General features: G+C 39.9%; 3 protein-coding genes across 4 annotated transcripts in view; 2 read left to right on the top strand and 1 right to left on the bottom strand.

Moving 5' to 3' along the window:
• The first annotated feature begins 1,317 nt into the window (after positions 1–1,317).
• Positions 1,318–13,124, top strand: myhb (myosin, heavy chain b). The gene is made up of 40 exons (XM_081607113.1): positions 1,318–1,440; positions 1,619–1,829; positions 2,830–2,973; positions 3,059–3,215; positions 3,304–3,331; positions 3,413–3,524; positions 3,607–3,699; positions 3,790–3,853; positions 3,940–4,038; positions 4,173–4,276; positions 4,572–4,710; positions 4,789–4,907; positions 5,032–5,181; positions 5,258–5,428; positions 5,525–5,831; positions 5,965–6,035; positions 6,145–6,232; positions 6,314–6,431; positions 6,504–6,627; positions 6,876–7,012; positions 7,104–7,359; positions 7,442–7,684; positions 7,759–7,935; positions 8,026–8,171; positions 8,429–8,519; positions 8,626–9,015; positions 9,090–9,216; positions 9,302–9,420; positions 10,047–10,243; positions 10,326–10,509; positions 10,598–10,763; positions 11,024–11,148; positions 11,230–11,538; positions 11,621–11,824; positions 11,904–12,029; positions 12,116–12,286; positions 12,381–12,485; positions 12,572–12,667; positions 12,745–12,876; positions 12,973–13,124. Exons 2-40 carry the CDS (start codon positions 1,626–1,628, stop codon positions 12,991–12,993), a joined length of 5,814 nt encoding a protein of 1,937 aa, XP_081463239.1. The 5' UTR covers positions 1,318–1,440; positions 1,619–1,625; the 3' UTR covers positions 12,994–13,124.
• Positions 13,125–15,289: 2,165 nt separating this feature from the next.
• Positions 15,290–21,522, top strand: p4htmb (prolyl 4-hydroxylase, transmembrane b). Of its 2 annotated transcripts, none has more exons than XM_081607109.1 (9): positions 15,290–16,036; positions 16,122–16,203; positions 17,483–17,675; positions 17,777–17,856; positions 18,511–18,673; positions 18,751–18,936; positions 19,142–19,232; positions 19,380–19,503; positions 20,442–21,522. In XM_081607109.1, exons 1-9 carry the CDS (start codon positions 15,695–15,697, stop codon positions 20,657–20,659), a joined length of 1,479 nt encoding a protein of 492 aa, XP_081463235.1. In that variant the 5' UTR covers positions 15,290–15,694; the 3' UTR covers positions 20,660–21,522. The 2 variants fall into 2 exon arrangements, with proteins under 2 accessions (XP_081463235.1, XP_008407043.2); XM_008408821.3 differs by having other exon boundaries at positions 15,291–16,036; positions 17,483–17,673; positions 17,760–17,856.
• Positions 21,523–21,597: 75 nt separating this feature from the next.
• Positions 21,598–26,163, bottom strand: part of slc26a6l1 (solute carrier family 26 member 6, like 1) — an 11,878-nt gene continuing 7,312 nt past the window's right edge. Inside the window, exons 15-18 of the mRNA XM_081607108.1 lie at positions 25,907–26,017; positions 25,300–25,731; positions 23,281–23,335; positions 21,598–23,201 (exon numbers count right to left, since the gene is read on the bottom strand). Coding sequence (XP_081463234.1) covers positions 23,038–23,201; positions 23,281–23,335; positions 25,300–25,731; positions 25,907–26,017 — 762 coding nt within the window. The 3' untranslated portion in view covers positions 21,598–23,037. The remainder of the gene's footprint in view (positions 23,202–23,280; positions 23,336–25,299; positions 25,732–25,906; positions 26,018–26,163) is intronic.

The following is a 26,163-nucleotide window of genomic DNA, read 5'->3' as shown; positions in this document are numbered from 1 at the left end:
AAACACAGAAGCGGACACACCTACATAAAACACAATATGTCCCTTGAGCATGTGGTATTTTCCTTGAGCATCCACACAACCTAGGTGCTATATTTGAAATCTGTCCTTATAAGACAGAAGACTTCAATCCTGGCATCATGTCATTTATCTTCACTAAATACAGAGGTCTATTATATCTTCTAGGTAACCACTTTAGAATTTTTTTCATTTTAACAATGTAACTTGATCATCTTTCCAGGCAAACAGTGCCTTCAAGCTCCTTAACCCACACTTACAAAACTTGCCACCTATGTCGGAGGTCTCTGGCAAAAAAAAGTTGGTTTTTAGTAGATTCTTTGTCAAGCAAAACAAACAAGAGATTAATGTTTTCAACATGTTTTGATACAAACATCTGTCATTGTGGGGTCATTTATAAAATCACAAGGAAGAATAGCAGTAACCCATCCCTCTCCTGCTCTACATTTAGCAATTGTCTCAGCCTCCCTTGTGTATCCCTTGAGAAGAAGAATAAGAGCAGCTGTTGGCACTGTTGTGTAAAGTAATCCCTTTGGCAATCCCTACTTTTCTTCAAAGCCCAGTGGCACTCATTTTATTTTTTAATCATTTCTGACCTGTAAGGACTCTGAAACTTGATATTGATGACTTTTTAAAGCCTTACAGAAAAATAGCAGAGGACAGCTTTTGTGCCAGAGGGCACTGAAAAGATGCTTTAGTCACACCTTTGGCATTTCTGCAACTTCTGATTCAACTTCACATGACTTTAACCAACATCTGTAAGTATTCATATACAGGGTTCGGCACAGAAAGAGTAAACTTGCACATTGCATGATATACAACCTAAATAAGCGCACTGATTTAAAAAATGTTTTGATTTTCTCACCGCATTTCTTGACAAGAGTCAGAGGAAACAAAACAACTTGAATCAGATGTGTGATTTATCGGGATTTCTAAGGACTCCCACAGGCAAAAACAAAATGTATTCTCTCTTTTATTGGGGCGTTTATGGAGATCTATCTATTGTCTGGGATGAATGGCATGCAACAACCATAAACCCTTTTGGCACAATAGAGACAGGCACTTCTTCAAAAGTGTAACGACAGGCGACATGACCAAATACAGCGACCAACATGTGACAGGCTCCCATCAGGCAATATAAAAGGAGCAGCAAACAGGACCCTTGAGAGCCTCTCTGCAAAGGTAAGTTACTAAAGATATTATTACATTATTTAATAACAAATCTTACTTGAAAAATGGTACAATTTATATAAAAGCTTTGGTCAATTAAAATTTGTTCAGCCAATTTTTCACCACTTCTTATTTTAAAAGTAAATACTACAAACTCAACAAGTAGCATCAATAAATATAATTCATCTGTCTTGTTTTTAGACCTGTGTTTTAACATCTTCTACAACAGTTTCTGCTCAACTGGTGTGCTGCAAGGTATGAAGCTAAGATTTACACATTTTGACCACTTGTGTGACCCTTAAATTTTTAATTATGGTGAGATAAATTGTTTAATATATACGTACGTATACATTTCTTTATTTTTGGAGGAGTAGATTCATTTTTATTAAATGTATTTCCCTGGACATGTTTTTGGGGTTATATGTTTTTACAGCGGAACCATGAGTGGGGATGCGGAGATGGAGTGTTTTGGCAAGGCGGCCATATACCTCCGCAAGCCAGAAAGAGAGCGTATTGAAGCTCAGAACACTCCCTTTGATGCCAAATCAGCATACTTTGTGACTGAGCCCTCTGAGATGTACTTGAAGGGGAAACTGGTAAAGAGAGAGGGTGGCAAAGCCACCGTGGAGACTCTTACTGGGAAGGTGAGGATGCAGCACTGGAGATAAAAAAAAAAAACTTCACTTTCCATCCGCTTGTCTGTATATATATATATATATATATATATATATATATATATATATATATATATATATATATATATATATATATATATATAATTTTTTTTTTTATCTCTGAAAGAATTTGTTTGAACTTGAGTAAAAAAAAAGTATATTTACCTGAGTTGGTTGAACATCAGACTAAGATTTTTTTTGGGATTTTAAGTAGTCATGTATGCTCACCCTGGGTCCAGCTTTAAATAGCTCAGAGGAATTGTTTGCCTTAATGTCCAAATTGCTCTTTGTTAGATCCTCAGATTAGACTCAAGACTTTGATGAAGGTGGCAGAAAAAGGATCAGTTATGTACTAAATACAGTCATTACACTACAAGTGAAAAAGAAGGGTCAAAAATAAATACTTCAATCTTTAATCAAATGTGAAACTTCTTCATAAAGTCTGAAAACGGTAAATAGGTTACCCAACTACTCCCTAAACTAGTTATGAGGTAAAACAAGATTTTACAGTGGGTTGATGTCAAAGAGTTGATCATTCTTTTCCATGTTGAAATATAGAAAGGGGTAATCACAGAAAAAGGACACAAAAACATTTAGATTTAAATATAGAGTAACCAGTCAGTAATTTTCTGATTTTGCCACACTGGACATGCAATCTGAAAATACATAAGCCAAGATCAAGCTGTTCTGGCCTACTAAACATTGACTTGGTCGAACAAACACACCTTTTTTTGTTGTAATATTGTCACTTTTTACAAGAATAACATTGTTTACTGGACTATGCACTAATTTATGAGCGATGCCAACTGGAGTCCTAAAGGAAAGAGACCTGGCATTTTCCATGATGCTCCATTTCGGAATGCCATTAAGGTTAATGTTTGGCTAATCAGAAGTACAGGCCGAAAATTTAGTAGAGCTCAGTAAGCACAGCTATTCTGTCTATGTTTGTGTTTGTTGAACACTACATCAGAGTATCACCGTGAAGGAAGATGAAATCTGCCCCATGAACCCTCCAAAGTTCGACAAGATTGAGGACATGGCCATGATGACCCACCTCAACGAGCCTGCTGTGCTGTATAACCTCAAAGAGCGATATGCAGCATGGATGATCTACGTAAGTTTTCCTAAGTACATGTAGAAGAACCAGACGATGATTTCAAGAAAACATGCATCATGAATGATCCTCTGTGACCCTGCAGACCTACTCCGGGTTGTTCTGCGTCACTGTGAACCCCTACAAGTGGCTGCCAGTGTACGATGCAATGGTTGTTGCAGGATACAGAGGAAAGAAGAGAATTGAGGCTCCTCCCCACATCTTCTCCATCTCTGATAACGCCTATCAGTTTATGCTCCAAGGTACCACACTTTGTATAATCAATAAATACAACCGTTTCACCTCAAACATCCACATCCGACATTTTGTGCATCATTTTCCATCTTACAGACAGAGAAAATCAGTCTATCTTGATCACGTAAGTGTCAAGTATTTTGAGGTATTTTCATCATTAATTGCATCACTATTTTTCTAATTAAACGGTGTATCTTCAAACCAGTGGAGAATCTGGTGCAGGAAAGACTGTGAACACCAAACGTGTCATCCAGTACTTTGCGACAATCGCAGTAGCTGGTGGAAAGAAATCTGAGCCAGTTCCTGGAAAAATGCAGGTCAGTGAAATTGCAAAACAATAAATGATACAAACACACAAACAAAGAGCTGTTCAACTAATGAGATGAATGTCGCCTCCAGGGGTCACTGGAAGATCAGATCATTGCAGCCAACCCACTGTTGGAGGCTTATGGAAATGCCAAGACTGTGAGGAATGACAATTCTTCCCGTTTTGTGAGTTCAACTTGAAATTGTCTCTTGTTATTTTGGTGACAGCAATCAGTGTCAGCGTTTTAAATAAAACACTTTCCTGTTTCCACACAGGGAAAATTCATCAGAATCCACTTTGGGTCAACTGGAAAGCTGGCTTCAGCTGATATTGAAACATGTAAAACTTTCTATTTAAGTCTTTTTACACTTTTTATTTATACTTAAAAATAGATTTTTTTAAATTGATAATGTGAATCCACACAGATCTGCTGGAGAAATCTCGAGTGACATTCCAGCTGTCTGCTGAGAGGAGCTACCACATCTTCTATCAGCTCACAACGGGCCACAAACCCGAGCTAATAGGTTAGAAACAAATGAATACTGCAGCTATTCCACAAGTTAACAATATCTTACCACAAGCTATTTACAGTATATAGAATAAGTTTCATAATTGATATATTGATATTAACGGAGATTTACTTTGTGTTTTTTTTAAGAGGCTCTCCTGATTACTACTAATCCCTATGACTATCCCATGATCAGTCAGGGTGAAATCAGTGTGAAGAGTATCAATGACATTGAAGAATTCATTGCCACTGATGTAAGACATTTTCAAATATATTTCATTATAGCTACCTGGGGTTGGGCAATATGGCAGAGGCATATTTTCTTCTAATATTTCATATTTTCTTCTAAACGACAATTGGTCTGGAACTGTTTTGCTAAACTCGATAAACAAAAATAGACAATGTCTCTCTCTCTCTGTTTTGACAGACTGTCAACAGGTTCTAAATTTTCAAGATCTAAAGCTGCCTTATCGACTTCCTGTGTAGTCAATATATTCTTTAACATTATACTCTGTGCTACAAACTTCTTTTTAACCTAATTTTTCACAGACTGCCATCGACATCCTGGGTTTCACTGCAGAAGAGAAAGCTAACATTTACAAGCTAACAGGAGCTGTGATGCATCATGGAAACATGAAGTTCAAGCAGAAGCAGAGGGAAGAGCAGGCTGAACCTGATGGCACTGAGGGTATAAAACAAACAATAAAGTTTCAATGTCTTCCAGATTTCGTTTCGAAGAACGGCTGAGAATTTGTTTTTCTTTCAGTGGCCGATAAAATCGCCTACCTCATGGGTCTGAACTCTGCTGATTTGCTCAAAGCTTTGTGTTACCCCCGAGTGAAGGTCGGGAATGAGTTTGTGACCAAAGGTCAAACTGTTCCCCAGGTGATCAAGTCAGACAATCTACAAATTAATGATTGCCAAAGTTTGATAAGTTTATTTTATTCTGGATATGTTAATTTCAAATCAACATCCAAGTTAATGTGATGTATATTATGTCTAAATTCAGGTCAACAATGCAGTGAGTGCTCTCTGCAAGTCTGTCTATGAGAAGATGTTCTTGTGGATGGTCGTCAGAATCAACGAGATGTTGGACACCAAGCAGCCAAGGAACTACTTCATCGGTGTCTTGGACATCGCTGGTTTTGAAATCTTTGATGTCAGTAATATTGGGATTAACCTTTAAATCAGTGAACCAGCATGGTAAACATCTAAAAGAGTCTGTCTTCCAACAGTTCAACAGCTTGGAACAGCTGTGCATCAACTTCACCAATGAAAAACTGCAACAGTTCTTCAACCATCACATGTTCGTCCTGGAGCAAGAAGAGTACAAGAAGGAGGGAATTGAATGGGAGTTCATTGACTTTGGCATGGACTTGGCTGCGTGCATTGAGCTCATTGAGAAGGTCAGCAACAAGCTCAGACACATACTGACCAACACAGGGAATCATTTAGATGCCTCAAGATATCTTGATTTTAATTGCATGTTTCCATCCTGACAGCCTCTAGGCATCTTCTCCATCCTTGAGGAGGAGTGTATTGTTCCCAAGGCAACAGACATGACCTTCAAGAGCAAACTGTATGACCAACATGTGGGAAAAAGTGCTCCCTTCCAGAAACCAAAACCAGTCAAAGGCAAACCTGAGGCTCATTTCTCTCTGGTGCACTATGCTGGCACTGTGGACTACAATGTTGTTGGCTGGCTGGAAAAGAACAAGGATCCTCTGAATGACACTGTAGTTCAGCTTTACCAGAAGTCCTCTTGCAAGCTTCTGGCTCACCTGTATGCATCTCATGCATCGGCAGAGGGTAAGAAATATATTCTTAGGTAACTTTGTTGAGTTTGTTATTTTTAAAGCAACCACATATAATAGTTTCATGAAGTATAAGTAATCTTCTAATTTCACCATATGAAGCCTACTATATTTTTTATATGTTACAGCTGAGGGTGGCGGAAAAAAAGGTGGCAAGAAGAAGGGTGGGTCGTTTCAGACGGTGTCAGCTTTGTTTAGGGTAAGACTTACTATATACTAAATGTTGCTACGACTTTCAATTAAAATGTTGATAAGCAATGAAACAGATCAATTTAAAATATACACATTTGAATTTCCACATTTTCCAGGAGAATTTGGGCAAGCTGATGACCAACTTGAGGAGCACTCATCCACATTTTGTGCGCTGCTTGATTCCAAATGAATCAAAGACTCCTGGTAAGCTCAGTCCATATTTGGAGTTTGACATAATCCAAACATGTGAGACAGAGAAGAAGACTTATTTTATGTGCATTTCAGGCCTGATGGAGAACCATCTGGTCATCCACCAGCTGAGGTGTAACGGCGTGCTGGAGGGCATCAGGATCTGCAGGAAAGGTTTTCCCAGCAGAATCCTCTATGGTGACTTCAAGCAGAGGTGAATATTGGATTTAGAAATTCATCGCATAACTTACAGATGAATAACAAAAGTATTTCTAAATTTTATCAGATACAAAGTGTTGAATGCCAGTGTCATCCCTGAGGGACAGTTCATTGACAACAAGAAGGCCTCTGAGAAACTGCTGGGCTCTATTGATGTTGACCACACTCAGTACAAGTTTGGCCACACCAAGGTAAACTTGGATTCAACTGAATTTATGTCTAATTGGCCAATTCAGGACAACAACTTTAATTCATTGAAAAATAACTCTGTTATATTATTTGATTCAGAAAAGTCTAGCGCAACTAAATGCTGCGAGTTATTGTTCTGTAAGAAAAAAATTGTTATAAGCATCAAACGATTCTTCACAACAAATGCTGGTGCAAGAAGGAAGTAGTGCTGCTTTTCTGGGATTGTAATGTGTTAACGATGTCATTTCAGGTGTTCTTTAAGGCTGGTCTGCTTGGTCTCCTAGAGGAGATGCGAGATGAAAAACTTGCAATCTTGGTCACAATGACTCAGGCTCTCTGCAGAGGCTTCCTCATGAGACGAGAGTTTGTCAAAATGATGGAACGCAGGTGATTTATCCACAATGCCTTAAACATAAGAGGGAAGCTGCAAGTGTTAAGCACCCTAATATTGTTGAATCAATATTTCCAACATTTTCAGGGAAGCCATTTACTCCATCCAGTACAACATCCGCGCATTCATGAACGTCAAGACTTGGCCATGGATGAAGCTGTACTTCAAGATCAAACCTCTGCTGAAGAGTGCAGAGACGGAGAAGGAGATGGCCCAAATGAAAGAAGACTTTACCAAGACCAAAGAGGATCTGGCAAAGGCTTTGGCTAAGAAGAAAGAACTGGAGGAGAAGATGGTTTCTCTCCTTCAGGAGAAGAACGACCTGCAGCTGCAGATCCAGTCGGTATGTTTACGAGCGCAGAGATTTAATCTCATAAGATACAAATATTACAATAATACCACATTAATTTCTTCTGCAAATCCAGGAGGGTGAAAACCTGGCTGATGCAGAGGAAAGATGTGAGCAACTAATTAAAGCAAAAATCCAGCTTGAAGCCAAACTCAAAGAGACGGCTGAGAGACTGGAGGATGAGGAAGAGATCAATGCTGAGCTGACAGCAAAGAAGAGAAAACTCGAGGACGAATGCTCTGAGTTGAAGAAGGACATTGATGACCTGGAGCTGACTCTGGCCAAAGTGGAAAAGGAGAAGCATGCCACTGAAAACAAGGTTTGAGTTTATGAATCACATTTCTGTTAAATGCAATTTAACCAAATTACTAAATAATTTATTTGTCAATGCAGGTTAAAAACTTGGTTGAGGAAATGGCTTCTCAAGATGAGACCATTGCTAAGCTGTCAAAGGAGAAAAAAGCCCTCCAGGAGGCCCATCAGCAGACCCTGGATGACCTGCAGGCAGAGGAAGACAAAGTCAACACTCTGACCAAAGCCAAGACAAAACTGGAGCAGCAAGTGGACGATGTAAGCATAATTGTTTTGTTTGAGTCAGCAACAGTTCTGTTTTTTTTAAATACATGTGATCACTGACTTCTGATTCTCTCTTTGCACCAGCTTGAAGGTTCCCTGGAGCAGGAAAAGAAGCTCCGTATGGATCTTGAGCGAGCCAAAAGGAAGCTGGAAGGAGATCTGAAACTGGCTCAGGAAACCATAATGGATCTGGAGAATGACAAGCAGCAGTCTGAAGAGAAGATAAAGAAGTCAGTAAATCTGAATTAGTTAACATTTGGTTTAATACTTTGTGTACTTCAAAGACTATCAAAAACCAGCAAACCCAACAACCTAAAGAATCAAAAATTTCCCTCAGTTGCAAGACAACTAATGCTATCAGAAGTTGAATAAATTCAAAGCTCTACCTTAGAGTAACATATTGCTTAACGCAAAACAATTAACTTTTCAACATAAAACCCCCTAAATGTTATATGTCTATATAGTTTATATTTTTGTCTTTTTGCAGGAAAGACTTTGAAACAAGTCAGCTTCTCAGCAAAATTGAGGATGAGCAAGTGCTTGGTGTTCAGCTTCAGAAGAAGATAAAAGAACTTCAGGTTGCTTTAAAATGTTGTCTTTTTTTAACCTAGCTTTGATGAATGTATTGCTTTTATTACACTCAGCCCTAAGTAACGCTTTTGTGATTCTTTGAAAATCTGCAAGGCCCGAATTGAGGAGCTAGAAGAGGAGATTGAGGCTGAGCGAGCTGCTCGGGCCAAAGTGGAGAAGCAGAGGGCCGATCTCTCCAGGGAACTTGAGGAGATCAGTGAGAGGCTTGAGGAAGCTGGAGGAGCGACTGCTGTTCAGATCGAGATGAACAAGAAGCGTGAGGCTGAGTTTCAGAAGCTGCGCCGTGACCTTGAAGAGGCCACCCTGCAGCATGAGGCCACAGCCGCATCTCTCCGTAAGAAGCAGGCCGACAGCGTGGCGGAGCTGGGAGAGCAGATCGATAACCTCCAGAGAGTCAAACAGAAGCTGGAGAAAGAGAAAAGTGAATACAAGATGGAGATCGATGACCTCTCAAGCAACATGGAGTCCATTGCAAAAGCAAAGGTTGGTTACAGTAGAACTGAAAAACTCCAATTGTAAAGATGCACTTTGAGTCAACGCACCTTTTTCTAATTAAGGGGAACCTTGAGAAAATGTGTCGCAGTCTTGAGGATCAACTGAGTGAGGTGAAAACAAAGAATGAAGAAAATATGCGACAGCTGAATGACATCGGCTTACAGAGGGCAAGACTGCAAACAGAGAATGGTAAAACTTTTGACCAATATTTTGACATTTGCAACCTTCTCAACAGATATTTTTGTTGACATGTCAGTTTGCTTTGCTTAATTAGGTGAAATCAGTCGCCAGGTGGAGGAGAAAGATGCCTTGATCTCTCAGCTGACAAGGAGCAAGCAGGCTTTCACTCAGCAGATTGAAGAATTTAAGAGGCGTATTGAAGAAGAAGTTAAAGTATGCACCGTCAAACTGCAATTTTGTAACTATTGTATTTTCCGCGCCTAAAAACCTTCAATTTCCTCAAAAGCCGACTGCGCCTTATAATCCGGTGCACCTTATATGGACCAATATTCAGCCACAACAGGTCTAGCAACTACGATAAGCAGCTGCCGACTTCATTTTCCCCCGTAGAAGAAGAAGCGCGCGGTGCATGCTGGGATAGTTGTCAGAGCGCTTGTTTGTAATCTATTAATAATGTTTGACTGACCTAACTACTTTCTGACCGTCTAGAATCAGGTCGTCTGCAGATCATTTAGCACCACGTTCTCCACGAACATGCTGTGCGCGAACGGAGAAGGGTGACCATCGTCCAGCCACGTCCCGGCCCAGTCGCAGAAGGTTCTCCTCGCCGACCGGAGTCGGACTGTTTTGTTGACATTCTCTTTAGTGAATGCATAACATAACTCCAGCCTCTACTTTAGCGTCTATTCTATGCGCCTTATAATGCGGTCCGCCATATATATGAAAAAATTTTTTAAATAGGCCATTCATTGAAGGTGCGCCTTATAATTCGGTGCGCCTTATAGTGCGGAAAATACGTTAATTAACAGATGAACACAAACACCTCTCACTCTTTTAAGGCCAAGAATGCTCTGGCTCATGCGGTCCAGTCGTCTCGTCATGACTGTGATCTGCTCAGAGAGCAGTATGAAGAGGAGCAGGAGGCCAAAGCCGAGTTGCAGCGCGCTATGTCCAAGGCTAACAGCGAGGTGGCTCAGTGGAGAACCAAGTACGAGACTGATGCCATTCAGCGCACTGAGGAGTTGGAAGAGGCCAAGTAAGTCTAACTTTTACTCTTATGGTGATGATTTGAAATTACGAAGGTTTCAGGTTTTTTAAATCAAACATACTCTCTGCAGGAAGAAGCTCGCCCAGCGTCTTCAGGATGCAGAGGAGTCCATTGAGGCAGTGAATGCAAAATGTGCCTCTCTGGAAAAGACCAAGCAGAGGCTGCAGGGTGAGGTGGAGGACCTGATGATCGACGTGGAGAGAGCTAATGCTCTGGCTGCAAATCTTGACAAGAAGCAGAGGAACTTTGACAAGGTTTTGTTGTTGTCATTTCAGTCCTGTTCTTACTGAGGGACACAAAGTCAACATGGGCAACAAATATTTGACCTGTTTGTGTTTTCAGGTCCTTGCAGAGTGGAAGCAGAAGTATGAGGAGAGCCAGGCCGAGCTGGAAGGAGCTCAAAAGGAAGCTCGCTCCCTCAGCACTGAAATGTTTAAGCTTAAGAATTCATATGAAGAAGCTCTAGACCATCTGGAGACCTTGAAGAGGGAGAACAAGAACCTGCAACGTAAGAGCAACTTAACATTTTCAGTCAAATAATGAAACTAGTGACAGTGCTTGAAATTGATAAAAGGTTCCAGATTTAAAAGGTGAATGGTATCTGAACAATCATGGAAATGCATTCATACATTGTTCCACACCTTTGACTCTGTTTTTAAACTTGTGTAATATTGTAGACCATTGTTTAGCAAATCTCAGAAAGAAGCATGTAGTCAATCTGTTCAGTGTTCAGCAAAATAACTATTTTATTTGGGGGTTTTTTTGCAGAGGAAATTTCTGATCTGACTGAGCAAATCAGTGAAACTGGAAAAACCATTCACGAACTAGAGAAATCCAAAAAGGTTGTAGAGACAGAGAAGACTGAACTTCAAACTTCCCTTGAGGAGGCAGAGGTATTGGCTTCACCCAACTAATTTCAAAAGACACTGTTTATTGGAGCTCATCGTTACTAACAGACTGATTTCTTTTCTAAGGCCACCCTGGAGCATGAGGAATCCAAGATTCTCCGCGTCCAGCTGGAGCTTACCCAAGTCAAGAGTGAAATTGACAGAAAACTTGCAGAAAAGGATGAAGAGATCGAGCAGATCAAGAGAAACAGCCAGAGGGTGATGGAGTCCATGCAGAGTACTCTGGATGCTGAGGTCAGGAGCAGGAACGACGCCCTGAGAATCAAGAAGAAGATGGAGGGAGACCTCAATGAGATGGAGATACAGCTGAGCCACGCCAACCGGCAGGCGGCAGAAGCCCAGAAGCAGCTGAGAAACGTTCAGGGACAGCTTAAGGTATTTGAACTTCACCGACTAGAGAGGTTCTTGCCAAATATTAATCAGACTACACTGCTTATTTGTTTTTATTATTTTTAAGGATGCACAACTGCACCTTGACGAGGCTCTGAGAGGACAAGATGACATGAGAGAGCAGGTTGCGATGGTGGAGCGCAGGAACAACCTGATGGTTGCTGAGATCGAGGAGCTCAGAGCTGCTCTGGAGCAAACGGAGAGAAGCCGCAAAGTGGCTGAACAGGAGCTGGTGGATGCTAGTGAGCGTGTTACACTGCTGCACTCTCAGGTATTTGATAATCAAATCAGCATGTTCACGTTACCAAACATACGATTATTGAACATCGTTTTAACTATTGACTGTTTAGAATACCAGCCTCATCAACACCAAGAAGAAGCTGGAGGCTGACTTCATTCAGGTCCAAGGTGAAGTGGAAGATGCCATTCAGGAGGCAAGAAATGCTGAAGAGAAGGCCAAGAAGGCCATCACTGATGTGAGTCCTGCTGATTTCTATGCGAAAGTCAGCTTTCCATAACAGAACGTGAACATTTCAACAAAGCTGTCTCCTGAAAAATCCAGGCTGCCATGATGGCAGAGGAGCTGAAGAAGGAGCAGGACACCAGTGCTCATTTGGAGAGGATGAAGAAGAACCTGGAGGTCACGGTGAAGGACCTGCAGCACCGTCTGGATGAAGCTGAAAATCTGGCCATGAAGGGAGGCAAGAAGCAGCTCCAGAAACTGGAAGCTAGGGTATGTGCAAGGGGAACACTCCTCGTAGATCTTTCTTTTTTTTTTTCCAGTTACAACGATGTATTTACTATCATTTTACTTTTCTTTCATTAAGGTTCGTGAATTGGAGGGTGAGGTTGATGCTGAAGTGAGACGCAGTGCAGATGCTATCAAGGGAGTACGAAAGTACGAAAGAAGAGTGAAAGAGCTGACCTATCAGGTTAGTGGCTGTGGCCACAACAAATGTAACACGCACAGAACATAAATTATTAAAGAGTCTGAGAAACTTTTGATTTTGCACTGCAGACAGAGGAGGACAAGAAGAATATTGCTCGACTGCAGGATCTGGTGGACAAACTGCAGCTGAAAGTGAAATCCTACAAGCGACAGGCTGAGGAGGCTGTGAGCAAACTAAACTTGTTTGTTTTAAAATATATTTAAGCATAGAGAAGTTGACTTTATGGTGCCTTGTTGAACAGGAGGAGCAGGCCAACGCTCATCTGACCAGATACAGGAAGGTGCAGCATGAGATGGAGGAGGCTCAGGAGCGCGCTGACATCGCAGAGTCCCAGGTCAACAAGCTGAGGGCCAAGAGTCGGGAGATTGGCAAGGTACAAAAGCAAATCTCCAGCATAACTCTCGTTGATGTACCTTTTTGACTTTAAAACTCGGTACTGAAGAGTATCACTGTTATCCTGCCATTTCAGGCCAAAGACTCAGAGGAGTGATGAAGAAAACGTGCCTCCATTATGTGGTATCAAGGAATCATACAATATGAGTGACTTGCTACACACTGACTTTAGCATGTAAGGCACGCATTAATATTGTCAAATCAATAAACGTAGCGGAGTTTGATGAATTTGTTTTCTGTCTTTTTATGCCTCACTGAAAGAGGAAAATTAAAAATATATAAAGCACATCCAACACATGTGCCTGCAATGCTTTTACATTAGCATATATGCTAACAGGTAATAATGTAAGATCATTATCAACCAATGGCGATAATTTGAAAGGAATTCTTATATAAAACTTATATAAAACTTTTTTTTTAAATTTATCTCATTAAAAACGTACCTGGAGTGCTGACTCTTTCATGCTGAGCTTCTGGACCCACATAGCAACCGGGGGTCCACCTCGCCCACTCAGCTCTACCAGATTAGCGGCAGCAGTAGTAGAAACTTGGTGGCTCATGCAACCGCTGAACAGCCTGGAGAAGTATTGTTGTGATGACGTACCAAAGAAGGAGTGGGAAGAGGTAGAAGATTCTTAAAGAGACAGAGGCCAATTTCAGTAGATATGATCCAAACTCAAATTTCTTTTAATTATTATTTTAAGCATTTTTATTACAACTAAAGGTAACGTCGTTACTTTTGAATAGAAACCTGAAATTATAACTTCAGCTTCTCCATGTACAGAAAGCAGCAGCTGCAATGACTACTAGTACCCAATTCAAGCACACATTTTCCGTTTCCCAACCATCTTTGAATAGAAAACTTTTGCATTGATGCAAATACAAATAATGACAATAGGCATAAGCAGATTTACTGTGCTCGCTAAACAAGGTTATACAGAATCACTATGTTTTTGGGTTTATCTGTCAGTAAAACTCACCAGACTATGAACAAACTGATTATTACAACTACAAATCATTCAAAACCATCCATGCTATTCATTTTTGCTGCTATAATTTCTTAATTTCTTGATTCTGTCTGTGAGTGACAAAATTATTGTCACCATTGCAATTATCAAAATAAAAATGTCAATTCAAGGACACAAAGAGTAAGCACAACATTTTTGGTCAAGGTGCTTAGAACCATTTTTGCTCTAACGGTGGTACACGGGCTCCCTCTAGTGGTCCTGTGGAGACAATTTGGTGTCACTTGGCAAATTCGCGAATTGAAAAGTGCTTTTGTCCCAACGTGGGGGAATCCAGGTGTACCAGCAGCAAGAAATAGGAAAACTGAAAAAAAGGATAGGAGACTGTACAATAAAGCCAAATTTACAACATATAAAAAAATATAGTACAGACATTAAATGTATCATAAGGTCCAAAGAAAAATGAAAAAGAGAAGGGTTACTTAAAACATTTAAATAAAGTGTTAATTTTTGCATAGAAAGCTCCAACAAACTATTTACAATAAATTAAATATACTGTGCAAATACAGCAAGGATGTGCAAAAAACACCAGGGATGTAAACACTGATTGAGTCTATAGGGAGCAGTGATGGTATCCTGAAATTACCATCAATAACACTCCTTTGTGCATCTAATGCGTCAGTCTGTCACTAAAGGAACTCTCCAGTTCAGCAACAGCTTCATGCATGGGGTGCAAGACTTTATTTAACAGTCACTGAGGCTATTTTAACCAGAGTTCTTCTGTCTCCCACCCCCTCCATTGGGCCAAAGGGTCGTCCTAGGACAGAGCTGGCCTCCCTGATTATCTAATCACTTCCTCTTAGCTATAGATAAGTTGCTGCTCCTACAGAGATCAACACAGAAAATGGCCGATGCCTCTACAGAATCAAAAAAAGGTGCCCCCTGCACTCAATAAAGTATTGACAAACCAAACACATGTGACCACACCAGATGTCACAGAGAGCAGCATCTATATACATATAATGTTGAAGATCCATGAAAAGAAAAAATCCCTTTTGGAAAAAATATAAATAAATCACCCACAATACTTCCCACAGTCCCAACAGAAGCTTTTGAAGTTTATGGTTGATGCATACTTTGGAAACGTGGTGAAATGAGTGACGGAAACATGCTGTTGTTAGTTTAGGTCGCCAGAGGTCAGCATTGGACAGTAGATGCTGCTTGTCTACAGCGAGAGCTGATCCGTGCCGTTATTTATCAGGTGTAGCGCAGACTGTTTTGTCGCTTTCAGAGTCAATTTCTTGCTTATAGTTTTATACATACATATATATATATATATATATATATATATATATATATATATATATATATATATATATATATATATATATATATATATATATATATATATACTCTTCAGCCGCCGTTCTCTGCTGGTGTTCATGTGAGGAGGAGGTGAGGTGTTATCCACCGTGGCTTGGGATGCGCAGTGCGCTGCTGACTGCAGTGTAAACAAGACTGTCCGAGCCTGCGGAGCCGCAGATCACCACGCACTTCTTGACAGCTGCTTGAAAGACACTATGTTGATCAAGAAGCGTCTTTTTTTTTTTCTCCTGTTCTCCGATCTCTGTAAGCGGATAAGAACGTTCATTTAATCGGCGCTTTTTAAAGGATTTTCTGCGCCTTTTCAAATCAAACTCCACATATGTCACTCAGTACATCTACTACTTCCGTGCAAACACTGCTCCCAGATTGCCCTTTAAACACCTAAACGGTTTTAGCTGCAACAAAACAGTCAACTCCTTGATTTTTTTTTTAAATTTTATTCCAAAAATGACGGACAACCAGGAGAACACAGACGCTGAGGACGCGTCTCCGTCCGGGAGCCCGACCTTGCCGCTCCGGCCGCCCTGCGATCGTCTGCCCTGCCACAAGAGCAGCGTGTGCTCCCGCTCGTACTTCGTGGTCGTGATGGTGTTCTTTCATGTCTACATCATTAATGTCATAGCGCTGCTGTTTTACGTGCACTACAGCAGCGGGCAGGAGGACGCCAGCTCAAGCAGCGACGCTCCCAGCGGAGGTGGCCAACCCCAGCGCTCGGAAGCGCGACGTCCGTCGCCATCGAAGCCCGACTTTGTGCGGGATGTTTCCCTGACGAGAATCGAGGGGATACGGGTGAGAGATGTGTGATGATGAGTCTCTCTTTTTAGAGTTTTTATTTGACCTGCTGCACGTAAACTAGCGCTGATGTATGTTTTAGGTGGGACATGTCCAGAAGGTGTCTCTGGTGCCAGGCAGAGTGCATGAGATGAAGACTTTGAGCCTGAAACCGCTGCTGTTTGGTGAGAAGAACAAATACCCATGGGAGCCTCTAATAGCCAAGCATAGGAACAAACATTTGCATGTTAATTGCAAAACTACAGTTGCTAAAAGTATTGCCTTCTCACAGAACATGAGGGTTTGATAAGATCTCAGTCCAACCTTATTATAAATGCTTAGAAATGGAAGGCTTTCCACGAGGTTTAGGAGATTGTTTGTTTTAATGCTTTACCCTCCTTCCAGAAGCTCATTTATAAGGTCAGACACTGATGTTGGACAAGGAGGTCCAACATCAGTCCGAGCCTAATGTTGGCCTGATTTATCCTAAAGATGAGATAAATCTTTATTGTCATTGTCACAAGAACAACGAAATTTAAAAAGTGCCGTAAGTCAGTGCATATGCTAAAAAAAGAAAACTTGTGTCACACTTTACATATACTGTAAGAAATACATAACAAGTAGGTGATAAAATAAAACTAATAAATAAGAATAAGAATAACCACATTCTCACACACATCATTCATAATGATTAATGGTTATTTGATTGCATTTAGTTTTGTTATTGCTGTAGGATAAAAACTGTCTCTGAATCGATTGGTTCTTGTTCTGATTGCTCTGTATCGTCTGCCTGAAGGCATCAGTGTAAACAGAGAATATATAAAGATGACATGTCTGGTTAAGGTCGGGCTCAGTGCAGGACAGTCAAGTAAATAAATTACAAAGTTGCTCTTCCAGGCCTTTATGGGTCAAAAATCATGTTGGACCAAGAAGCAAAACACAAACTTTTTCAGCAAAGCTGGGAGCATGAAATCATCAAAATTGTTTAGGTACGCTGAATGAATAGTCAGTAACAGAAAACATATTAATTATGATAATGTTATAACATCCTAGAATAATATTCTATAATATTATTTTGGTTTGAATGTTTCAGTTCTTGATTCAGTGACGTTTACTCGAGTGTAGCAATACTTCAAAGTAATATTAGTGAAGTAATATTTATGGTGTATTTTTATTTAATACAACATAAAAAGCATAGTGTATTAAAAGTACCCCTAAAAGTACTTTTATTTCCCAAAACAATTACCGAAGAACATGCAAAGATATCACTTTTTAAATAGCATTAGGCTTGTTTTAATGTTTGTTTTGAAAGGCCTACATTTTTTGTACTTTTAATTGGGTCTGCATTAATCCACTGCAGCAAAACACCATCGTAGCAAAAACATCTTAACACAAAATGTAAGCCTACCTAGATTTATTTTAGAAATATCTATGTTTGTAAACGTGTGTTGTTGTCTTATGCAGAGATCCCTGGGTTTTTGTCGGAGGACGAGTGCCGCGTGGTGATGCAGCTCGCTCAGCTGAAGGGTCTGATGGAGAGTCAGCTGATGGTACAAGAAGGTCAAGAGGAGCTGGCTAAAGAGCTCGACCTGAGCCCCGAAGAGATCTTTAACCTTCTCGATATCAACCAGGACGGACAGCTGCAGCTTCATGAGGTGTATGTCAGCTTGTGGATTTGAAAGTGATTTATTTCTCCCAAGAGTGAAATATCTCACGCCGTCTTTACCGCTGTGCCTCAAAGATACTGACTCATTCCAGAGTGAGGGACGGCATCTGGCTCACTCCAGAGAACCTGCGAGAAATTTATGACGGGCTCAAAGCCGATAAGGATGGCGACGGTAAGAAACTCTGTAGTATTTCGTCAAAACTGCTGGGCGTTAGGGAAAATGTAGATTTCCTCTAAGAATAAAGGGGGAGTTTCAGCCCTGCTGTGAAGGAAACAAACAGCATCAGCATTCACATCATTTTATCAAGCGTAAGAAGTTGTTGAGTTTTCTGTACGTATCGCAGTAGTACACAGCAGAGCGCAATAATTTAGATTTGTCAGAAATTTTCAAGTACATTCAGAAGAAATAGAGCTTATTTCTGCATGAACTGTTCGCATGAGGCTCTTCACACTGAAAATATTTTAAGTTATCCATCCATCCATCCATCCATCCATCCATCCATCCATCCATCCATCCATCCATCCATCCATCCATCCATCCATCCATCCATCCATCCATCCATCCATCCATCCATCCATCCATCCATCCATCCATCCATCCATCCATCCATCCATCCATCCATCCATCCATCCATCCATCCATCCATCCATCAGGGTAATTCATATAAAGCAATTTTATTTTTTATTTTTCTCTGGTTGTAAAACTTTGCAGTCATAAGGATTTCCAATAGTCTTTTCCAGTTTGAAGCCTTATGGAGGTTTGTTGGACTCATCTATAATCCCTGTACAAATGTGTCTTGGTAAATTACTGTTGTCATGGTAATAGGTTTGCTGAGCCAGGAAGAGTTTCGGCTACTGAGCAGCGACGCCTTCCAGCGCTTCCTGCTGGAGCGAGGGGTGAAAAGGAGTCAGCTGGTTCGGAACAGCCGGCACACCTGGCTCTATCATGGCAAAGGAGCCCATCGGGTCCTCCAGGAAATCAAAGAGAGGTGAGCAAGTGCAGCTGATGATGATTCAGAGGTTGCTGCTCCATATATGTTTAGAGCTGGCTGTTCTCCCATTAAAGGGTGACTCGCCTCACTCGGCTGCCGGCCGCGTTAGTGGACCTGAGTGAGCCGCTTCAGGTGGTTCGATATGAGGAGGGGGGACACTACCACGCCCACCATGACAGCGGGCCGGTCTACCCTGAAACAGCATGCACACACACACGTCTTGCAGCAAACACCTCCACTCCTTTTGAGACTTCTTGCAGGTGAGGCACTGACAGAACGTTCAGCTGGGATTGCATCCGTCTGATGTCGTTACTGAACTGTGCAGTGTGACAGCTGGCATGCTACGTTTGGTGACTCGACGTTGTGCGTCTGCTACTGGTTTGCTAACTGTCTGTACATGCATGCGTGCGTGTTCGTTTGCACCATACATGTGTGTGTCAATTTAAACCTGTGTTGCACACTTAGGTACATCACAGTTCTCTTCTACCTGAACTCTGTTGATGGGGGCGGGGAGACCGCATTCCCTGTGGCAGACAACAGGACCTATGATGAAGTGGTGGGTAAATGTGTCCGAAGAGAGTTGGAAAAAAAAAGTGTACAGAGTGAATGGGTTTCACGTCTGTGCTAACTCACGTGTTTGTCAGCGAGTGGTTGTGCTTGGCATGAAGGAAACTGTTCCACTTAGTTCCAGTTTGTGTTTTAGTCTCTGATACAGAATGATGTGGATCTGATGGACACCAGAAGAAACTGTGACAAGAGCAACCTCCGAGTGAAACCCACCAAAGGGATGGCTGTTTTCTGGTACAACTACCTCTCCGATGGAAGAGGTGCGGAAGTACATGCTTTTTTTTTGGAATAATTTTTGCAATGATTCCATTTCATTTCAAATGTAGGTTTTTCGTTTCAAAGGTTACGTTTTCAATGTTGAAATCGGGTGTTAAACCCATACAGTGACATTTGTTTGTTGAATGATTTGTGCTAGATTTATGACACAGGCAGAAAGGGTGGATTTGTCATTCTTGCATTTTTCACCTTCTAAACACAATTTTATTTAATTTTTTTTCTCACTCCATATGTTCCTAAAATGTTTTATTGTCCACAGTTTCTATTTGATATTATAGGTAAGGCTTCACTGCACTGCATCTAGTGCATTTTCTTCCTTAACCACTTAAATTATTTTAAGGATATTGTTCACCGCTGCTCTTTCGGAGAGTCTAAATTAACGTATTTGTACATGACTTGTCTGCTTGTAGATTTTTAAAATGTCAAACCCAACAAGAGATGCTGTGAACTTTGGATTTTGCATCTGCCTCACAAAATTACCAAACTGTCAATTCCTGCTTCAAAATCACTTGCTTGAACTAGATATTAACAGCATTTTTGCACTCATATTTTGCATTAGCTAGGATTTCCCTCATTTTAAGTTCAGAAAATTGGGGCTGATTAATGTTCAGGGGAATATTTCAAAGAATTGTTAGCCGTTTTATTTTTTACAAAATGGCTATGTGTTTATTCTCTATAATCACCTAAATATTAACTATATATCAGAAAATATCGAATAATGTGCAAAAGTTTCATGACATTCCACATGTTCTTATTCCTGTACTAAATCCAGACTTTCTTGCAGTACTAGTTTAGAAAGCAAAGACAAATACTGATTAAAATTTTCAATATTTTAGGAATATCTTTTTCCTTGAAAGGATGTTTAACGGTGTTTACATCTCTAAACGTAAATCAAACATCTCTGTTTTTGTTTTCTTATCAGGTTGGGTCGGAGAGCAGGATGAGTACGCTCTGCATGGAGGCTGTGTGGTCACCCGCGGCACTAAGTGGGTAGCCAATAAATGGATCAATGTTGATCCAGATTACCAGCGCCAGGCTCGCTACCAGCAGTTGGTTTCACAGCTGCCAGACGATGAGAACGACGACGATCTGCCTTCGAATGCAGACGTACAGAATCCCAGCATCCATCAGGACTTGTAGCTCCTACACCAATACATTCGTATGCTTAACAACAAAATCCTCCACCTCTTCCTCTTTCCTGTGCACAGCATTTTTTTGGACCAGTTTGCAGCGCTGAGATTTATTCAGGGAACGAGTTCACTGTGGGAAATAGATCCTTTTGTACAACAGTCTGTTTATTTTGTGTATGATTCTATTTGTATTTCCCACTGTAGGAGTGTTGCACTAGAGCCTGTGGAAGAATTGTAAATTTTAAATGTTTCACAGTGTGTAGGGTTTAGTGACATCTAGTGGCAAAGTTTCCAAGTGCATGCTGTTGATTTTTCTTTTCTTTTTCCCTTTTTGAAACTCATCTTCCAGACCCTGTTGGTCAATATCAGCAGCTGTCAACGAGAAAAAGTATTTTTAAAATTATAGACATAGTCAGGGTTTGTCTGATCCACTCTAAAAATACTGCAGGAACCTGCAAAAAAGCGACTCAAACAATCTAAATGTAAACATCTAGTTTTTTTTTTTATAATAGCACAGTGTTTCTTATATTATTGTGATATCTTCCCTTTCTGCCAGTAGATTCCTCTAAATGTTACACACGTTAACTTAAAATGACACATTTCTTTGCATGCATAATTTAAAAGGTTTTGCTGTGGCTACAAGCAAACATTTGCACTAGAAGATTGTGAAAGCTGCTGTTACCAAAAGAAGCTCACACCTCTCGGTGTGATGCATGATGCCTTGTCTATGTCTCTTCAGTACAATACTACTGTTTTCTTCTAGAATGCACAATGAATGAAAATGATGTCCAGAGTTAATTTTATTTATTAAATAATTTCTGAAAATGCACTTTCTCACTGTTCGTGCACCGATTAAAATGTAATGAAACTCAACAGTCCTCTGAATCCTTTTTTTCCAACAATACTTTAAATATGCTTAGATAACATTTTAACATGACAATAAAATTAAAACAAAAACATACGCAAAGGATTTAAACTGTGTCCTTAATGTGTTTCTATTGAGGTGACAGACCTTCTTTTAATTTGTAAAGACATATTTTTGACTTTGGCTGCTTTTCATAATGTATTCTGACCAGTTCTGGTACCTTTTAATGACTGCATGTTCTACACTGTGTGATCTTCAACTTCATCAATTTCAGATGAAAAATTAGATAGGTAGAATTTCATAGAACATATTTTTCAGTAGCATAATGTTGCAGTTTTCCAACAGTTGCTTTATAAGATCTGTTTTATCTTCCTTAACGTTGTGCTTCCACTGCATGCAGTGACGAGATAAATGTGGCTCTAGGCTTAGTTGTTAAAGTTTGACATTTTAAAGTTGTTTTTAGGAAGCACTAATTTGCTCTAGCAGTTATTTCCTGATTTAAATGCAATTTTCCCATTTTGATGAAGAATGGTTATGGGTCTCATCAAAATTAAAGCCCAGGGAAGAATAAAATCATGATTTAAAAAAAATGTATCAAGCACTTAATTAGACTTAAAGAGTACCAATTTAGATTTTTTTTTTTTTTTTGCAGGGATCATTAAAGTTGCTACTAATTGTGACTTTTTCTTTTTGTTAAAAAAAAATCTAAGTAAATTAGAAAAAACTCATTGTGAGAATATGCTATTGCATGAAAATCTACCTTAAATTTTAAAATTATTATAGTATTTCTTTTTCTTTCCAAATTAATGTTGAAATTTAGGAATCATACCATCGGTGCAAAAATAAAAATGTTTTGTGCAACATAGCAAACTTGTAAGATTTAGAAATACGAACAAATGTGTGAAAGGTTGCTGGTAACAAGATGCCCAAATATCAAATCTGAAACAGGTTTAGTGTTGTCTGTAACAACAACACAGGTTCCTTCTGTCAGTTCTGAAGGCTAATTGAACAAAATGAATGTAGTTAGAAGTTTGATAAACAAAACAATCCTCCCAATAGACAGATACAAAACAAAACATGAGTTACAAAGTCCAAAAAATTACTAAAAATCCACCAGAAGACCTGGAACCAACAAGTTTAAAGGATTAAAAAAGTCAAAACATGAAGAAATAAACGTTGACTCCTGCACTGCACTGTATGTTTTATATAACTAGTTCCTAATACCTGTTTAAACTTCATTCTGCTCATGTTCATTCACCTCCAAATGAAATTTAACAGCTTCCTTCACATTCATCTTTTCCTTTTCGTTTGATATTTTGTTGCCTTTAAAATTTTGTGCCGCACTGCAGAACCTGTAACAGACAATTTTTACAAAGTCAGTACGTGACACAAACATGGGTGTGACATCAGAAATTTAAACCCAATAAAAATAAAAAACTGTAATCACTGTTAAAAGCCACACAAACAATGAACGGTGAGATATTTGTGTGTTATTTCTGGACTCATCGCATGTGACCTGTGAATCAGCCTCTTTTACTCGCCTGCGTTGGGTCGTATCTGGGAAGCGATGCCGCCCCACGATGGTTGAGGCAGTAGAGCACAGCATCGTGAACGGACACAAAAAGATGCTGTTTTCTTAGAGCTTCCGAGAAGAAATCACCACGCTCCAGTTGTTCTACAACAGACGCTGTAAAGAAGGAAGGGAGCCAGGGGATGACAAAATGTATTTCTTAAAGAGCAGCTTTAGAAAAGTGAGTTTCACTCACCTTGACATCCAGAAAAGTAGATATCCACATCAATCTCACTGAAGTCGCGGAAGATCTGTTACCACAGAAAATAGAGGAGAGTTTTCTTCAGTCAGTGTTTTTAATTATTTTTAAAATATTTTATTTCATTTTGAAGATTTCAGCAATAAACAAACAGAACAAGGTGAAATTTGGTAGGATTCTACTAAAAAAATAAAATCATTTTCTTCTCGCCCAGTTTCCGTCTCCTCAGGTGTTCCCCAGGGCTCTGTCCTGGGACCCTTGTTGTTTATCATTTACCTCCTCCCCCTTGGTAATATTTTTCGCAAACATAACATCCAGTTTCACTGCTGACTCCCAACTCTATATTTCAACCAAACCTTGTTCCATGCTTCCATTTTCTTCCCTCACTGATTGACTTCTTGAAATAAAACAATGGTTTACTGTTAACTTCCTCAAATTAAATTCCAGTAAAACTGAACTTCTCTTAATTGGTACTAATTACGTAAACTTGATAATTTCTCCATTTCAGTTGATAACTCCTCCATTTTTCCCTCCCCTCAGGTTAAGAGTTTGGGAGTCATCCTCGATAGCACCCTCTCTTTTGCCTCCCACGTTAATAATATCACTCGGTCAACTTATTTTCATCTCCGAAATATTCGCCGTCTCCGTCCTTCTCTTACTCTGCTCTCCACTTCTGTTCTGGTCCAGTTTGGTCACATCTTGTTTAGACTATTGTAATTCTCTACTTTTTGGTTTGCCACAGAAAACTGCATAAATTACAATTGGTTCAAAATTCAGCTGCTCGTATCATTACACAGACCCCCTTAATTCATCACATCACACCTATTTTACAACGGCTCCATTGGCTTCCAATCACATATCGCATCAACTATAAAATACTTCTTCTAACTTTTAAAGTAGTTCACAACCTCACACCTTCATATCTCTCGGACCTCCTTCACACTGTCACACCCACCCGTTCCCTCAGATCTTCTTCTTCTGTCCATCTCACCGTCCCCCCTGCTCGTCTTGTCACTATGGGGAGCGGAGCATTCAGCCGCTCTGCTCCCAAACTCTGGAACTGACTCCCACCTGATCTCCGTAACATCGAGTCTTTGCAATATTTTAAGTCCAAACTCAAAACCCATTTGTTTGAACTAGTATACAACCTTTAATTATCTTTGTACTGTCTTATAAATCTTGTTTGTGTTTTTTTGTTTTTGTTTTTATTACCGGCATGTATTTTAGAATTTGCTTGCTTTTATGTCAAGGTGACCTTGGGTGTCCAGAAAGGCGGCTACAAATAAAATGTATTATTATTATTATTATTATTATTATTATTATTATTATTATTATTATTATTATTATTATTATTATTATTATTATTATTATTATTATTTAAAAAATACATCTATGTACTGGTGTAAAATTGCCCATAACATGTGAAGGCTTCTTCAATTTTTTTTTAAATTATTTAAATATGTATATACGATTTGCACCAAATGTCATCGTTAGGTATTTCGCAACACAAACAGATTTAGTTTATATCCATTTAGTTCTAATCTAAATTGGTGCAAATTCACTTCACATCAGTCCAATGCAATAATGTTGTCCAATTCAGTTCCAAATATATGCAGTCCTATTCTATTTTAATGCAGTGTTCAGTGTTGGTTTTCGGCCTTTCCGCTTACTTGTAGAGGTTTCTCCAGATTCTCTGAGTCTTTTGATAATATTATGAACTGTAGATAACAAAATACCTACAATTGTACGTATAAATGTAGGTAAAAACATTAAACAGTAGGACTATTTGCTGACACAGTTGTTCTCAAAGTGGTGAGTCTCGCCCCATCCTTGCTTGTGAACCGGTTCTTTCAGAGATGCTACCTTTATACCCAGTCCTGACACTCACCTGTTGCCAATGAACCCGTTCACATGTGGAATGGTGTAAATACATGTTATTTTAGCACTTATTTTCTACTGTCCCAACTTTCTTGGAATGTGCCACAGGTGTGGCACATTTATTTCTTTATTACTTACATTTTTCAGTGTCTGTATGGCCACAGTGTCAATGAAGTTAGCCGTGGATAGGTCAAGGATGATGGAGTGAATGTCCCACGTCCACTTCCCAAGAGACCCAAGAGACACCTGCTCTAGATCCCGACTCAGAGTGTCCTCGCTGCTGGAGCCCAGAGTGGTGGTGTCCCCGTCCTGCAGCTCCGACATCCAACCCAAACTGGTGCTGTCTGGATGTCCTCCTTTGAGGTACTCCCACCTGGAGCAACCGTCGGGCGTCCGGGGAGCGGTTGGGATCACAAACACTGTCCCGTTCCCTCTCTCGGTCCGGCTCTGTTCCTCCTCCTCTGCAGCCGTCATGTCTATGTGTGTGTCTCTCCAGTCGTCTGCCTCATCCTCCTCCACTGAGATCTCCGGAGGCCCAGAATGTTGCTTAGCTGCTTTCTGTACCTGTTTCTGAATAATTAGAGAAAAGGGAGTAGTTTAAGCTTTGCTTACATCAACGTAGAGTGCAGATATTATGAATGTCTTGTTTTTGCATCTAAGTTGCCATAAACCTCACAGTAAAAATTCAAATATTAAAACTGAATATAAAAAAAAAAAATCAACATTTATGCTGCACATTTCCCACCTCTCCCTTAGCCTGCCTCTTTGCTCGTCTTTCAGCTCTCCTTTCTCTTCTCCTCTGTTTGGCCTCCTGCCTCCTCTTATAGATAATCATTTTACCAATGTCAAGCCCACTCTGCAAACAGGTCAACATTAAGTTAGCATCGCAGTTAAACAACAGAAACAATAAATGGATGCTTTGGTAAACTTAGTATGCTATGAAAACTCCCATAAAATAAAAAAAAAGATTAAAGTAAACATCTGACATCCATTTTTATCTTC

This window comes from Poecilia reticulata, chromosome 5, assembly GCF_904066995.2.
Source record: "Poecilia reticulata chromosome 5, P_reticulata-male-v2, whole genome shotgun sequence".
NCBI lineage: Eukaryota > Metazoa > Chordata > Actinopteri > Cyprinodontiformes > Poeciliidae > Poecilia > Poecilia reticulata.
The sequence above is the reverse complement of the archived record's forward strand: the minus strand, read 5'-3'. Positions and strand labels throughout refer to the sequence as shown.